At 37.2% G+C, this 16540-nt stretch overlaps 1 protein-coding gene across 1 annotated transcript in view; it reads left to right on the top strand.

Moving 5' to 3' along the window:
• The window catches only part of LOC130927075 (ephrin type-A receptor 6-like), a 255001-nt gene that overhangs the window by 137375 nt on the left and 101086 nt on the right, over positions 1 to 16540 (top strand). Inside the window, exons 4-5 of the mRNA XM_057852597.1 lie at positions 3566 to 3721; positions 11020 to 11355. Of these exons, the coding sequence (XP_057708580.1) occupies positions 3566 to 3721; positions 11020 to 11355 (492 nt within the window). The remainder of the gene's footprint in view (positions 1 to 3565; positions 3722 to 11019; positions 11356 to 16540) is intronic.

Raw genomic sequence — 16540 nt, 5'->3', positions numbered from 1 at the left:
TTGTGCACTGCCCAACAGCCAGCTAATATTGAATGTCCTCCAATAAAACATGAGGCATGATTTTTTTTTTTTTTTTTTTTTTTTAAACTGTGAAAAACAATAATGCATGCATTCAAAATAACTCGAGAATACATGCGGGTATACAAATACCATATAGACACCACACTTCACTTGAGTTCCAAGCGCTAAGTATAGGTTAGCTTCCATAAAGCAGGACTTATTTACAAATTTAGTTCATTTAGCTTTTCCTCATAAACACACACATACTGCATATCAACAATTTGGCATAGATGTAAAATACTTAAAGACATATAATTTCATAGACAGAAAGGTAACAAAGCACTCAACAGTGTCAGTGGCACCAACAAGCTGTGGACTGTGCTACTGAATAAGCCTGTGCATCACAAGATGGATGCAATGAATTATTATGGCCGCAAGGTGGCAGTAAGGTACTGTAAAATGTCAACTGGCTCGTAACACTGGAGACTCTAGCCAGCAAGTTTTTTTGCACCCGATTCCAGTTCTCTGAAAAATGGCAGGATTTCCAGTCGCAAGATTGGATCGGGGACATCCCTAGATTTGACTATTAAATTTATTCACGGATGCTTTTTTAATTCATCGTTTTCAGGTGGTTTTATACTATTGAATACGTAACTTCCATTTTTGAATGGAACTTCACCTTTTTTGTTGTTGTTTTGTTTCAACACAAGACAGTCATGACTTTATTTTCCTAATTTGTCCATTTTAAATCAATGAACAGCCCATTTAACAATCTGTTTGAGTTCACTGTGCAATTACTGTACTGCTGTCTTCTTAAGACAGTCTGTGTGTGCTCGTGTGTGAGAGCGCTCAGTTGATGCATTGTCAGCCATAGTGTTGCAGCAGTGTGGCCATGGAGTAGAGTCTGACCAGACAAATTGAGGCAGAATGTTGTTACAAGGGTTTAAAAGAAACATCGCCTCAGTTCATGAAAGGTCGACCAGAGGCCCCATTAGGCTGACAGAGTCAAAAGGATCTAGTATAGGCAGGTCGGGGTTGACAGACAGATTGTGACTCAAGGACACAGTGGTATACGAGGTTAATGATGTCAGCAGCCTTGGCATGCCATAAGACATGACACTATTCATTGTGAAGCAATCTTGCGTTTGTGTGTGCATTTATGTACTGGTAATTAACTGCCTTTTGAAAGGCATGGCCAGTCTGATATTTAAAATAAGGTATTAACTCGTCGGGTGCCATTGGCGGTGCTAGATATCTAAACCATTTGCTGCCAGCCATCTCACTCAAAATGGATTGGATGTCTAGCGCCGTCAATGGCAGTGAAACATGATCACTCAATGCAAACCATTCCCAGTTAAAATGGAAAATATGTATATTACTGTCAGAAGCAGTGAATTAGTTAATTTAATCTGGAGAGATGATTCTGTAGTTTGTAGTTTGTGTTTATAGGTGGATCCCTTTATTGGGTGCTCATTTTACTGTAAATACTATAGAAGAATTTTAGAGTTCTATTATATACATATATATATATACATATATATATAGATATATAGATACATAGATATATACATATATATATGTATATTTTTTTGTTTGTTTGTTTGTTTGTTTGTATTCATTTTAATATTATTATTTTAACATTTATTAATGTATAATCAGGGTTTCCCCCAGGATTTTCTGAAGCTGTGGTGGTGGTGGGCTGCATCGAAGTCTGACAGCCCCACATGTTGTGCTGCGGTGAAATTGCTTCATATCATAATGAATGAGAATTTTTTTTTTAACATTTTTTTTTTTTCCAAGAAACATAACAAAGATCTATTTGAAAATTTTTATTAGCCAGGCTGATGAAATATTTCGAAATATGACTGTCTACAGTTACGATGGAGTATTGGGGCCAAATAAAAAATAAATAAATAAAATGACTATGAGATTAAATTTGCTACGAGGGGAAAAAAAGCATTATTACGTAGAGGTAATGTAGCTGTAAACCGCTACGCACTTTACGTACATGTACCTTTGATTTACCTCTGTTAACGGACCCCGGTCCATTGACAACTTAAATCTTTTCTAAATACTTCAAAATACTCACCTGAAATTACTAGCAGTGACATCAGCAACGAACAAATGCTATGCTCGGACGTGACGATTTGGGCAAAACACACGCCAAAAAGAACCTAAATGTCATGTCAATATTAAGGTCGTTTTCAGAGGTTTAAACCAGAATTATATTTATTAACTTAAAATACCTTTCAGTAGATTTTCCTCCCCACTCCGCACCAACATAGTCAGACCCACGCTTGCAACAGGAGAACCGATGTGCTTTTCAAAATAAAGTGTGGAAAGGAGCAATTTGTATTTGACGTGCTATTTCAGACGACTTCTGGCAAATAATGTGTAAACAATGAGCTATAGATATTCATTTAAAGCAGTGGTTCTTAACCTGGGTTCGATTGAACCCAGGGGTTCGGTGAGTAAGTCTAAGGGGTTCGGCGAAGGTAAAGAAACGCAGAGCCCTATTTTCTTACGCTGATTAAATCCAAGCGATGTGGCTTTTGAGATCAGGTTTTGGACTGGTTTGCTCCCAATTTACAGGCTTAATCCATTTATTTTAACTTCAAGTCCTTGATCTGATTAGAGGAAGAGCTAGTTTGCTCAGTGGAAGGTTGACTCGCACTTGTTATGAGGGAATACAGCAGACCAATTGGCAGCGTGGTCTCAAATGTTTTCCGGTTTATAAAACATGCTGTCAAAATGAGACAAATTTTGAATCGAAATTTACTAATTATTTGCTTGCTAGGTTAGACATATTGGTTATGAATTTGAAAAAAAAAATGCTTTATTATCTAATTCCAAAGGGTTTGGTGAATCCACATGTGAAACTTGTGGGGTTAGGTACTTTTAGCAAGGTTAAGAACCACTGATTTAGACGTAGTGTTGAAATTATACAAATCATAAATTAGAATGTATCTAAAAAAGAAAACATTTGTAAGGCATGGCAGCTTTTTTTTGTGTGTGTGTGGCACTGCGCCACAATCTGTAGGGGAAACCCTGTATAATTTTATTCATGATGACTATAATTGAGACGTAACATCTATTATAATTGACATGACATTAACATTTAAGTGCGGCCTACATTAATCAAAAACGTGAAGTCCACTAATTTTGACGCTCGTTTTTTTTTTTTTTTTTCGCCAAATAGTCAAATTCAACAAATAAACAATGACTCCAATAACCCCAGCAAAGTTTTTTGGGTGAATTGTTTTACATGTATAAAGTATTTACAAAGTCAACTACTTTGGAAGTATTGCTAGTTTAATTATTATATTTCACTGTTCATATAGACAGTAAAATATAAAGAAATAATCATATTTTACAATAATGTTTACTTATCTTGTTTGTTTGTTTGTTTGTTTGTTTGTTTGTTTGTTTGTTTGTTTGTGTTTTACACCATTCAGTGATAAAAACCCAAAAGTTGGTTCACTAACTTTTGTATTAAGACTGACTTGTATATTTTCATACCTCACTCACTATTTTTTGTACGTTGTCCTTTTTTTGTCCTCTGCAGCATGCCAGCCAGGCTTCTACAAGGCTTTTGCTGGAAACATCAAGTGTACAAAGTGCCCCCCAAATAGTTTCAGCTATGGAGAAGGTGCAGCAGTCTGCCGTTGTGAAGTGGGCTATTTCAGAGCTGGAAAAGATCCTCCAACAATGGCTTGCACACGTAAGTACCCTGTGCAATCTTAATAACGTGACGTTCTGCCTATGGCCATTATAACCGCTGTAAACCACATTGCTGTTTTTAAATCAGGATACATATTCAGGTCCCTCTTTTCAGCTGTAAGTGAGCTAATAGGGAGGAAAGTTAATATTCTACCACTTCATAATAGAGAACTGTGATTGACATTAAATACACCTAAACTTGTTAATACCCCTGCCTCTCGATGATCTTTGTGGTATTTAATACGTATCTGTTGTAAGTCAAAGTCTACTACGGATAATTAATTGCATGTGGATCGCCTGCCTCGTCTCCATCGTTGATTCACTGACAGTAATTACAAAGTAATATTTGCATTAAATTAAAGTTTAATTAGACTTATTCCCCTTTAATTAAAAACCCATTTAGCTGTCATTTAGATAGACGGGAACATCACTGAAATCTTTCTATGGAGGTGGAGTGTATTTGTGCAATGCTTTGTGGGAAAAAGGATTTTAATCTGAAAGGTGCAATCCTTGGAGAAGAAAAGTTTAAAAGAAATTAATATTACATGTCTAAAATTAATCAGCATTTGCGGGGTTTTGGCAGAGCTGCACAAAATCACATTGATGCTACAGTGTCACTGCAGTCTGGGCAGTGACTACTTGGTATACATCTGTGGCTTTCAGAATGTCATTTCTACATATGTATTCGCCAGTTCTCATTTATGATTAGATTTTTTTTCTTTTTATTAATCAATAGTTTTATAAAAGTATATTTTATTAATAAATTAAATTATGATTTTTTTTTTTAAATGCTGCTATATGTTTTTAAAAATTCATAGCATTTAACTCATTGCCTGCCACTGACAACAGATGTGAAAGTCATTTAAACCGTGTGATAAGTAGAATTTTCACCAGATAACTTGAATAGCTGTGTTTGAGATAGGCCTGAATGATATTAGAAAAAAATTAACATTGCGATATACAGTATATTGCCAAGGCTCCACACTTACTTTTTGCATTGGTTGCACCTAACTTTTTTCTTAAGGTGCACCAAATGTAGACGCACCCACAAATTTCATTGCATCACCTTTCACGCCATAATATTAATCACTCTCCATAATATTCATATAATTCCTTCATTTATTCATCTTCTGAAACGCTTATCCTCATGAGGGTCGCGGGGGTGCTGGAGTTTATCACAGCTAACTCCAGGCAGAAGGTGGAGTACACCCTGAACAGGTTTGCCAGCCAGTCGCAGGGCACATATAAACACACAACCATTCACACACACATATCTTCGGACAATTTGGAGTGTTCAATCAGCATACCATGCATGTTTTTTGGGGTGTGGCAGAAACCCGTGGAAAACCCACGCAGTCATGGGAAGGACATGCAAACTCCGCACAGGAAGGCCGGAGCCAGAATTGCTCCCACAATCCCAGAACTGTGAGGTGGATGTGCTAACCACTGTCCCACTGAGCTGCCTTCCTAATGTGAATTATTTTTAAACAAGAATAAAGTAGAAAAATGCTTGTCTTCATGAAATGCTTCATTGAGTGAGTCCACTCAAATTCCCTCTCGCTGCTGAGAACAGCCTCTCACTTCCACATTGAATGAATTGGCACAGCACACTTCAGACTGGGCTGCAAGTTTAACGATGATTAACACATTTGTGCCTTTGATCTTAGAGCTGCCAAGGCTTCTCTCGCCAGATCAAAGCTACAAACCTGTCAATCATAGTTAACGTTAAGTACCAAACGGCAGCTGCACTGGTGATCAAGAAAAACTGTTTGGTCGTACTGCTTAGCAGGAGTGAGGGTGAAATGCTGAAGCGCTGTATGAGCATGAGGCAGAAAAATATGAATATATTTTTTAAATTAAAGATCCAATCCTTTTCACCCGATTCCGATCTTTTTAAAAACGGCAAGATCAAGGACATCCAGGCTTGCTGTATATAAATGGGTTCCAGGATATTCACACTTGCTGCTTTTATGAAGTAAAACAAGTTTACATGTTAAAAACAAAAAACAAAAAAAAAACAAAAAAATTTGCATGTTCTGTGATGTGACTATCAGCATGTGCACATTGCGATGGTGATGTTTTAAAACGATATATTGAGCAGGCCTTGTGAGGAGTTACTGTGAATACTCATCTTTCAGTGCTGTTGATGTTGCTAGACCAAGTCAGAATGGTTTGGATATCTAGCAACATCAATGGCAGTCAATGACATAACCTTTAGTGACTGTGTCCAACCATGTTACACACAAAAAAATTGCGACAAATATGAAAAAAAATAAGTGCAAAGAAAACTTGAAAAACTGCAGAAAACGCAATAACTACTAGAGAAAATCACAAAAAACTGATTAACTACACAAAAAAAACTTTGCGTGGGCTTTGGACACACTATAGTGTGAATTATCAAGACTTATAAAAAAAAAAAAAATTTAAGTCTTTTCTGATATGATCTGTGTTGTCCTCAGGTAATCTACTCCTGACAACAACAGTTGATAAAGAGAAAAATCAGTTTCCCATTGGATGACACTGTAATAATACAAAAACATTTTTCAAAGTATAAAAACTAAGTTAAAATGTAAAAGGATTGATATAAAAAACACATTTTTGAGGAATTCCTGGAATATGAAATACTTTTTCAATATGAAGATATATCAAGAAAATGTGAACAGGTCATTTTCAACCCACTTATAAAGAATTGTATAGTTGCTCACAACTGTATTGCCCATGTCCATTGGTTGGTCTCACAGTTTGAAGTTCTTTGCAGTTAATATTACTATGAAAAGGACAAAGAAATGAACTGAGTAAAATTAAAGAGAAATGTTTAAAAATAAGGAAAGGGCCAGAATATCAAAAGAGAAGAGACAAAGGTGGAGGAAACATGGGTTGAGTAGACACTGAAGGAAGAAAGAAAGAAAGAAAGAAAGAAAGGAGGATACCGATCCCAATCTCCCTCTAGAGGAGAATAGAGGCTGATTGATGGCAGTAGGGTTGATCCACAGGAGGGCAAGGTGGGTGGATTCTACTCAGTGGAGAGAATAGAGTAGGTGAGATGACGGCCGATAAAGGCAGGGACAGATAAAGCCAGGGAAAGAATGGACATCCGCTGACAGAAGTGGAGGAGGAGCATCACTGTCTGCTGAGATTTCCAGCAAAGGTAGAGAAGGATGGAGGCTTGCTGAGGGAGAAGTAACATTGCATTGTCTTGGCAGACAGTGAGCTTGGCAGGAAAGGGGTTTTCAAATCTCGCAGGCCCTTTGACTCCACCCTGGTGACGGCTGACAGCCTGCTACAGCACAATGATTGCTCTGACGCACAAACATGCGTATCCAGGAAGCACAAAGAATAACTAAACACTTAAGTAAAAGGGAGGTGAAGGAATAATCTGTAGTAGATGGAGTTTTGCCGTTGAGCAGTTGACAATATGGTAACCTTTTTGTTGTAAACATTTTTATAATTGGCATTGCTTCTAGAAGTGAGTTGAACCTTGCCCCAAAGGGTCACAGTCCTGCTCTTTTCTCTTTGTATGATCAAAATGCAGGAGAGCATCCAAGGTTCTTTCTCCTTGGAATGGACAAGTGGCTGTGTGTAAAGAATGCCCTAGTGAGATTCCTGCAATTATAGAAATAAGTTTGTTTTTGGAGACGCAATTAAATTATTTTGTTTCAATTATTCCTCAACGGATTGTTATTATTGAAAAATCATTCCTGTGTCATTATCCTGTGTAGAAAATCCATCAGGTGAGAGTTTGTCAAAAACATTTGTTGATGTTGCATTTTTTTCCCTCTCCTTAATACATGGCCAAATGTATCGGGATTCATTATTGATAAATTCTCAATCTGGTGACACGGACATGGGTGCAAGTTACAGTGAGGATCAGAAGTATTTGCACTCCTTGTGATTTTGCAAATTTACCCACTTAGAAAACAGGTAGAGATCTGAAATTTCAAACATAGATGCATTTCCTCTTATAGAGACATAATCTGAAGACAAAATCCAGAACTCAAATTGCATGATTTTTCAATAGTTTATTTGTAATTTACTGGTGTTCACAAATATTTGTAACCCTGAGAAAGTCAGTGCTAATATTTAGTGCAGAAGCCTTTGTTTGCAATTACAGAGGTCAGATGCTTTCTGTTGTCCTTCACCAGGTTTTCACATATGGAAACAGGGATTTTGGCCCATTCCTCAACACAAGTCTTCTTTAGATCTGTCAGCATGGGTGAAGGTCGCGACGGAGCCAGAAATTTTATTTATTTATTTATTTATTTATTTATTTTTGAGGGGGGTAAACTACTGAAATGCAAAGAAAACTGTTTTGGTCAGTTATTTCTATAACACATACAAAAACTAATTTTCATGCAAATTTGTAAATTTTTTCAATGATTTGCAAAATAAAAGTTAACAAAAACAGCTTTAACCCCAACCTCCATCTCCTATTTTTTTTTTCCCTCATTTCCTCACATACTAAATGCCAAATCTCAATTTTTACAATTTAAGAACATAGGATGTATATTAAAATTGAAGATAATGTAAACATTTACATTTTGTTATATTTTTTAATAATAAAGATATAAGTAACATACATTCAGTAAAATAAGTACATATTATGGAGAGTGAAATAGAATATATTTTAAAGATCGCGCAAACATTGACTTTTTTTTTTAAATCATAAGGAAATGAATAAGTAGCCTAACATACATGAACAAATATAAATCCAAAGTGCACATTGACAGCTAAGATATTCTGAACCTCCCCATCAGAGCAAATAAAACTAAATATGATAAATAAGCCTCCTCAACTCGTTCCCTGCTCTTAAAGATTTGATCCATTTTCTGTTGCATTGCCCTTTTTTTGTCGCATCAATTCAACAAACTTTTTTTTTTGCTGTTCCAGAAAACATGGACATTTGAACCAATCAGAGCTAACTATCTCTGCCGATCACATGTCAGTATGCCAGCCAATTGAACGGATAAATGAGTCCTGGCGTTTTGCTTTGCTACGTGCACTCGTACATTGACATGACTCATCATCGTCAGACTCAGATAACTGCAGCAGCTGGGGAAACCTCCATGCCATCCGTGGAATAAAATAAATAATAAATATCGGTGGAAACGGATTACGCTACACAAGCACTTTATTATGCTTGTTGTTAACACTTGTGTATGTAAATCTGATGTTGATAGATTGCTTTCTTCTTGGAGATGAAATGCATGTTTGGCAGCTTAGCATTTTTTTTTTTTTTTTTTTTTACATAGCGTTTTGACAGTTGCCATCATATTTTCAGAATCAAAGCACCGTGTAACAGAACAGCATTCCGGCCCTTAATCTTATACCGGAACTGCGTTCCGGCCCTGAATCTTATACCGGAACTGCGTTCCTGACCGTTCTGGCCCACTTTCACCCCTGTCTGTCAGGTTGTGTGGCTGTCGTTGAAAAACATGAAGTTTCAGCTCCATCCAAAGATTTTCTGTTGGATTGAGATTTGGAGATTCCAGAACCTTGATATGCTTTTTACGAAGCCAATCCTTGGTTATTCTGGCTGTCTGCTTCGGGCCATTGTCATGTTGGATGTCCCACTCACGACCCATTTTCAATGTTCTAACTCAGGGAAGGAGGTTATTTCCAAAAATCTCCCAATACATGGCCCTAGTCAGCCTCTCCTTAAAACAGTGCAGTCGTTTCATCCCATATGCAGAAAAACACCCCCAAAGGATGATGCTACCATCCCCATGCCTCACAGTAGGGACAGTGTTCTTGGGAGGGTACTCATCATTCTTCTTAAGACCAAAAAGTTCCATTTTTATCTCATATGACCACATGACTTTCTCCCATGACTCCTCTGGATAATTCAAATGGTCATTGGCACACTTAAAACGGGCCTGGAAATGTGCTGGTTTAAGCAGGGGAACCTTTCATTCCTTGCATGATTTTAAACCATGAAGTCTTTAATGTATTACCAACAGTAAGTAGGGAAATGGTGGTCCCAGCTCCTTCAGGTCATTGACCAGCTCCTCCTGTGTAGTTCTTGGCTGATTCCTTACCATTCTTAGGATCATTAAGACCCTACGAGGTTGATCTTGCATGGAGTCCCAGTCTGAGAGAGATTTACAGACATGTTTAGTATCTTCCAATTTCTTATAATTGCTCCAACGGTGGATCTTATATCATCAAGCTGCTTGCCAACTGCCCCCTAACCCTGTCCAGCCTTGTAGAGGTCTACCATTCAGTCTCTGGTGTCTTTGGACAGCTCTTTGGTCTTGCCCATGGTAGCAGTTGGATTATGACTGACTGTGGGGTGCACAGGTGACAATAATGAGCTCAGATGGGTGGTGTGTGGGTTGTTACTCATGGGTTAAAGGTGGACTCTTTTTTTAAGGTAGACTGAAAACTCTTCGAGTGTCATAATTATTGCTGACTCCAGGGGTCCAAATACATGTGAACCCCAGTGAATGACAAATAAATTACCGTATTGGCCTGAATATAAGACAGAAAAGAAAAAGTGGAGGTCGTCTTATATATGCGGTCTAGACGTTATACCAATTTACGACGCTAGATGGCAGCAGATATCATTGAAGCGATGTTCTGTCATGATAGATCTCAGCTACTCTCAAGTTTAACCAGTTTGCATTATTTTATTGCAATGTTTTTCCTTATTCAGATTTGTTTCAGGACTACAGTTACAGTTAGACTTCACTTTGATGGCTAATGCAGTAATTTCAATTTTGTTTTATCAAAATAGATTGGTTTATTTACATTTCAAAAACCAAAAGCCATTCATTTAAGAATGCGATTGCATTTTAGTTTACATATTTAAATGTTCAGATATTAAGATTTGAATGAGGCAAAATAGCATGCTTTTTCTCTCAAATATATTGTTATAATCATTCGTTTCAGATGTACTGCAATTATTTTCTGTATGAAAATTCATTTGATGTTCAAAAAGTCTTTTTTTCAAACTTGAGTCTTGAAAAAGAGGGGGTCGTCTTATAATCAGGGCTGTCTTATATTCGGGCCATTACAGTATTACAAAAATTATACAATGTGATTTCTGGATTTTTTTTTTAGTTTACGTCTCTATGAGTGGAAATGCATCCATGATTGAAATTGCAGACCTCCACCTATTTTCTAAGTGGGTGAACTTGCAAAATCACACAGGTGCAAATACTTCTGCTCCTCACTGTATATGATGAGTACATCCCTAATTTAGACAATGTGACTCAATGTAAACCTATTAAAAATCTTCAAAGTTAAAATGTTTTCCGGACTATCTATGGAGTGATTTGTTCTTTGTCCTTCTCTTGGCAGGTCCTCCGTCCCCTCCCCGTAACTTACTTTTCAACCTCAACGACTCATGTCTGATGCTGGAATGGTCACCCCCCAGTGACACAGGAGGTCGCAGAGACCTCACCTATAATGTCCAATGTAAACGCTGTGGTCCAGAGCCTGACCACTGTCAACTGTGTGAGGAAGAGCTGCGTTTCCTGCCTCAACCGTTCGGCCTGACTACCGCTTCGGTCACCGTCACGGACTTCTCAGCACACGCCAATTATACCTTTGAGATCGAATCCCTCAACGGTGTTTCAGAAATGAGTTCATTTCCTCGACAAGTTGCCATTATCAACGTCAGCACCAACCAGGGTGGTGAGTGTGAATTTCCTTATTTTGCAATGAAGATTGTACTGTTTATATTTCACCATTTATTTGGGCACTTATTTAACTCATTGACTGCCATTGATGGCAACAGGCAACTAATCCATTTTGATTGGGTAAGACTGCCCACAAATCTGGCCCTCCCAGTTCCAGAGACTAGTTGTCCTCTAGAGACAAAATACCTTAATTTTTGGACTATAAGGTGCCCCTTACTATAAACCGCCACCCATCAAATATGACACGAAAACGGCATTTGTTCATAGATAAGCCGCGTCGGACAATTTAAGCCGCAGCTGTCCTAACTGTATTATGGGATATTTACACCAAAAAAATATTTACTGGTAACACTATATTTTACAGAGGTGTCATAAGACTGTCGTAGGAGCGTCATAATTATGACACGATACTGTCATGAACGTTAATGAATGTGTATGACAGATGTGATTTAGTGTCATCGGACAAATTATCTCACTTTTGAATGAATGTAAAAGACCCACGCTGGAGTTAGTGACAGAATTTGCCAGATGACACTTAATGACATTTGTCATAAGCAAGGGCGTAGGTTTGGTCTCAACATTGGTAGGGACAATACAACAGCATACCCTGCATGTACACTTTTTGCTGGGGATGGGGCATTAATAAAACCAAACAGATTGGGTGAACGGGGGTCAGGGCTACATTTCTCACGAATATGAACCTCACTAATTGATAGGCTAAATGAGCAATGCAAATTAAATCTGTATTGACTTATACTAACTTTCATGTGTACTGGTTCAAGTGATAAACCATTCGTTTCCAACCTTTGTTTTCAAGAACTACTCAAGAAACATTTTTAAAACTTCCAGAATAAATGACTGCATTTTATTAGCAAATTTAAATTGCAATATTTGAACATAAATTGTATTAGCATACACAATAAATACAAATTTGTTGATAATCTCCTAAATATCCAGGGATGCAAAAAAATAAACATTTGTCTCAAGATCACTCAACATTGTCTGTCTAAATAAATATATTAAATAACTGAAAAAACTTCTTAGTCAGGAATTAGCAAGAATAAATAAAATGGAGCGTTCCTTCGGGTCAAACGCTGGTTTTGTCCACATGCATCTCTAAAGTGCATCAGTGGGTTGAGAAATTATGGGAAAAAACTAAATCGGGATGAATTAAACTTTTTACATTGATAATGATCAATGTATGATTGTCTGAAAAAATGTTTTCATACGCTGCAAATAAAAATAATTTTGAAAAATAATTTAGAAAGTAAATACATACAATAATAATCTAGAAAGTAAATACATACATTAATAAATGGAATGCACTAATACGCATTAAATTTCAAAAGTGTAAAGTCACAACATGGTCTAGCCTTCTTTCCTTCTAAACTAGGCCGTTTACAAGAAAAACGTCAGTATGTGTTTTTTTTTTTTTTTGACTGTCAACACTTTCCTGTGAAACACAGAATGCGTCCTGGGACCTTTCTTTCTAGGCAGCTTCTTGCTCAAGTTTTTTTCAATTATTGTTGCCAGTTTCTGGCAGAGTTCACTTCATTTCTCAAAGTTTAATTAACGTTAACAGTAGTAAACACATACTGGAGGACACTTCTCTCTAAGCAGCGTCCTACTCCAGTTTAGCAGGTTAGCAAGGTCACACAATTTGATGTAATGCTAACTCTGACTCAGTAGCAAAATTAGTGGTGTGTCTCCAGCCTCCACATCTTTTTACGTTACTTACAGTAGCTGCAACTGGTCGAAACAAAACTCCTAAGATCCCTCCTCTTCGAAGGAGGCAGAGGAGGCGGCATGTTGTATTTCTGTGTCGGGGCTGGCTACTTGTGTGCGTGTCGTGTGGAAGGTGTGAAGTCATCAGCCAATAAAATGTGGGTTTGAGGGGGTGGAAAAAATGGACCGGCACATTCAGCAAGTGAAAGGGGATAAATGTAAGTCTGAACATAATGAAAATAATTCACTTAATAATGGAAGGGTCAATTCTGTACTTATAACGTATGGGAGGACAATCTAAATGACCTCATAACCGAACTCATTAGATGCAAATAAGGTTGCTTAAAAGTTTACAGTGTTATGTCCCTACCATCCCTATGCAAACCTACGCCCTTGGTCATAAGCATTTATTAATGCCCGTGTCAGCGTCATTTCATAATTATGATGGTCTTATGACAGTCTTATGATGCGCCTGTCAAATAAAGTGTTACCTATTAACCCAAATAAATCAACAAATAAGCTGCTCTGGACTATAAACAGCAGGATTCAAAATGAGGTGAAAAAGTAGGAGTTCATAATGCGAAAATTACGGTAATTTAAACTCACTAAGGATAAAAGTGGCATATGATTGGATGTATATAGTCAATTGCCTTGAGACCCTTTCTTCTAAATATATATCATACTGCACTGAAGCTCTAGAGATGTGATACTCTTAAGAAGATATACTAGCAGGTGTTTAATTATATAGTCTATAAAGTGTGAGATCGCATACTAACAAGATTTTAATTATGTGGTGATTTAATTAATTACGACTAAATACGATGATTAATTATCTTTAGTAGTTTCCTGTATGTTGTTGTTTGTTGTAAGATTGCAGTCATATGGCACGTCTTTACCAATACAAGGCGATGAGTCTATTGCCTCGGGTATAACTTGATGGCAAAGGAGCAGTAGATGATGGAGCTGCGTACACAGATAAGTGTTCCTCTCCACCCAGGAGGGCCTGTTTTAGTCCAGTCTATTTGTTAGTTTTCAGGAAAACTCGAACATTAATCTTTCTGTGGGATTTGATATATTGCCCAGACCCTGATCCAGGGAACACCTCATTAGTTTTTAATGGGGATATTGCCAGTGCAAGGCCATTTGATTGGTTGGTTCACTTCTCTGCAGGTGAATGACCAACTTTATTTTCTGTCTTTTTTTTAGGTTTGTCGGGGAAATCAATCAGCACTATGAATTTGTTTCTGCATTTTACTCTATGTTAGCAATAAGCATTGTTCTATTTTCGCAATGTAAAAAAACGGTACTTGATAATTGTGCAGGCGCAATTCTCCTGTTTTTGAGGATTTTAAAGACTATTCTGTACCACGTTGAGTGTTCCAGTGTACTAAGGGTGTGTCTTTGATGATACGCTGTGAGGATGACAGTTTGGTTATGAAATCCAGTCCAAAAGATCACATTTATTTCGTGCTATATATGCATACCTGTCAACCCGAGGTCGTTGGCAATCTTACTAATAGTGACCTATGCCCTTACAAATTGGTGACTAATCTTACAACGTTCTATATAGCGTACAATATGAAACAAAAATAAAACTCAATTTTTAAAATAATGCAAATTTTTTGGTAATAATGTTAACATATACTGTAACCTGGTGCAATCAAAGAACAATCAATTTCTTCAGCTACATCATGATTACTAAAATTTAACAGTGACTTTTGTTATAATTGTATGTAGCACTTTTGGCAATTTCTATCATGTCTTGATGCCTGCACTTCATGGCACTTCAGCTCGCAGTTCAGTTTGACTTGAACGTAGTTCGTTAGTGTGTCCAATTATAAATTAAAAAGGTCAATTGATAAAATTAACTTACAGATGCAATCTTTGAGTCAGGGAACATTTCTTTTGCTAATTCTGAGAAGTGATCAGCAATAGTTGCAGGCAAATTGTGTTCGGCAACAAATTGGCAGAATGAAATCTCCGCTTTCGTCACTTTTCATTCTGCAGACTTCATCTTTATGACCAGTGTTGTTAATCTTACTTTTAAAAAGTAATTAATTAGTTACAAATTACTTCTCCCTAAAAGTAATTGAGTTAGTAACTCAGTTACCTGAAGGTAAGAGTAATTAGTTACTTGGCAAAGTAACTGGTGTTACCTTTCATGTTTTTTTTTTTCATTATGTTTGGAAATCATTTAATGTTGTGAATCAACTGTTAAAGTTATTAAAATTGTTACCGCTTTTGCATTAGTTCCCTTCCATCTAATTTCGACATGTTAAAGTTTTTAAACTGTTTCATCATTTAAAGATAGATTCAAGTCAAGATTTTGCCAATTTAGGAGTATTTTAGATAAAAAGTTACTTAAAATCGCTAGAAAGTTTCACTACAACAGAGCCTTTCTGAGAAGTCTACTGCTTCAAAATGGCGACTGTTTATTAACGCCACCGTCTATCATTTCGCATGTAGTTCTATAGGCATTTGATATCTAGGCGTAGATTGTAGGCTGTCGGCTACAGTCAGGAAATATTGGAGCCACCTAGCCTAGCATCGCATTTGCTACAGCGTCACAACACTCTTCTCTCTCAGTGTCTCTGACTTTTCTCGCGTCATTCAACCAACATAGTAAGGCATCGTAACGCACATTGTCTCGTTGCCAAAACGGTGACAAAATCCGAACTGAAAAAAAAAAAAACTTAATGCACGAAATATGTACAGATTTTGAACGTACGGCATACCACTTGTAAGCATTACGCCGAAACCGTACAACTTGACAGGTATGTTTATGATGTAATTAAATTTTGGTGAATTTGATTGTGGAACGGCGTATGCATTGATCGCAGATGTATTTCAGATGCCTTCATGATGCTTTTCATTTGAAAGCTTAGCAACTAAGAATTCCATATATTTCATCAATCAATTTACATTCTTTTGAAAGCATGATTGTTGCTTGTACTGTGCATTCGGTCTTTATAATGTATAGTTGATTGGAAATGGCATCGCAATTTGTTTACCTGGACAAACATTTTCTCAAGCCAATGTTGTAAAAAACTGTGAAGAAATCAACAATAAGGTTATCCCCCTCCCTGCTTTCTCCTAATAAGAGTTTTTCTGTTGAAAGAACCATGTTTCCTGGGGGATATGGTATGGTGTGTAGAATGTACAGGCTTTTAATTTATAATTTGCAAACACAGTTTTTTGTGTGTGTGTGTGTGTTCTCCCGCCCCGTGTTCTTCTCCGGTGTACATTTTTCTGTCGTCTTTGTTCTCTGGCTCCATCCCACCCTCTGCTCCTCTGTTGTTAAGGGAGTTTGGGGAAAAACACATTTTCTCATACAGCCACAGCACATTAAATGCATTATTCTGTGTGTGTCCAGGGACAGCTTGGCAGTATTTGCAGGTAAACACAATGTCACACCTAGCCTTTTTATTTCATTAAGATTCCCCAAGTTCAATGCA

This window comes from Corythoichthys intestinalis, chromosome 12 (genome assembly GCF_030265065.1).
Source record: "Corythoichthys intestinalis isolate RoL2023-P3 chromosome 12, ASM3026506v1, whole genome shotgun sequence".
Classification (NCBI taxonomy): Eukaryota; Metazoa; Chordata; class Actinopteri; order Syngnathiformes; family Syngnathidae; genus Corythoichthys; species Corythoichthys intestinalis.
The sequence above is the reverse complement of the archived record's forward strand: the minus strand, read 5'-3'. Positions and strand labels throughout refer to the sequence as shown.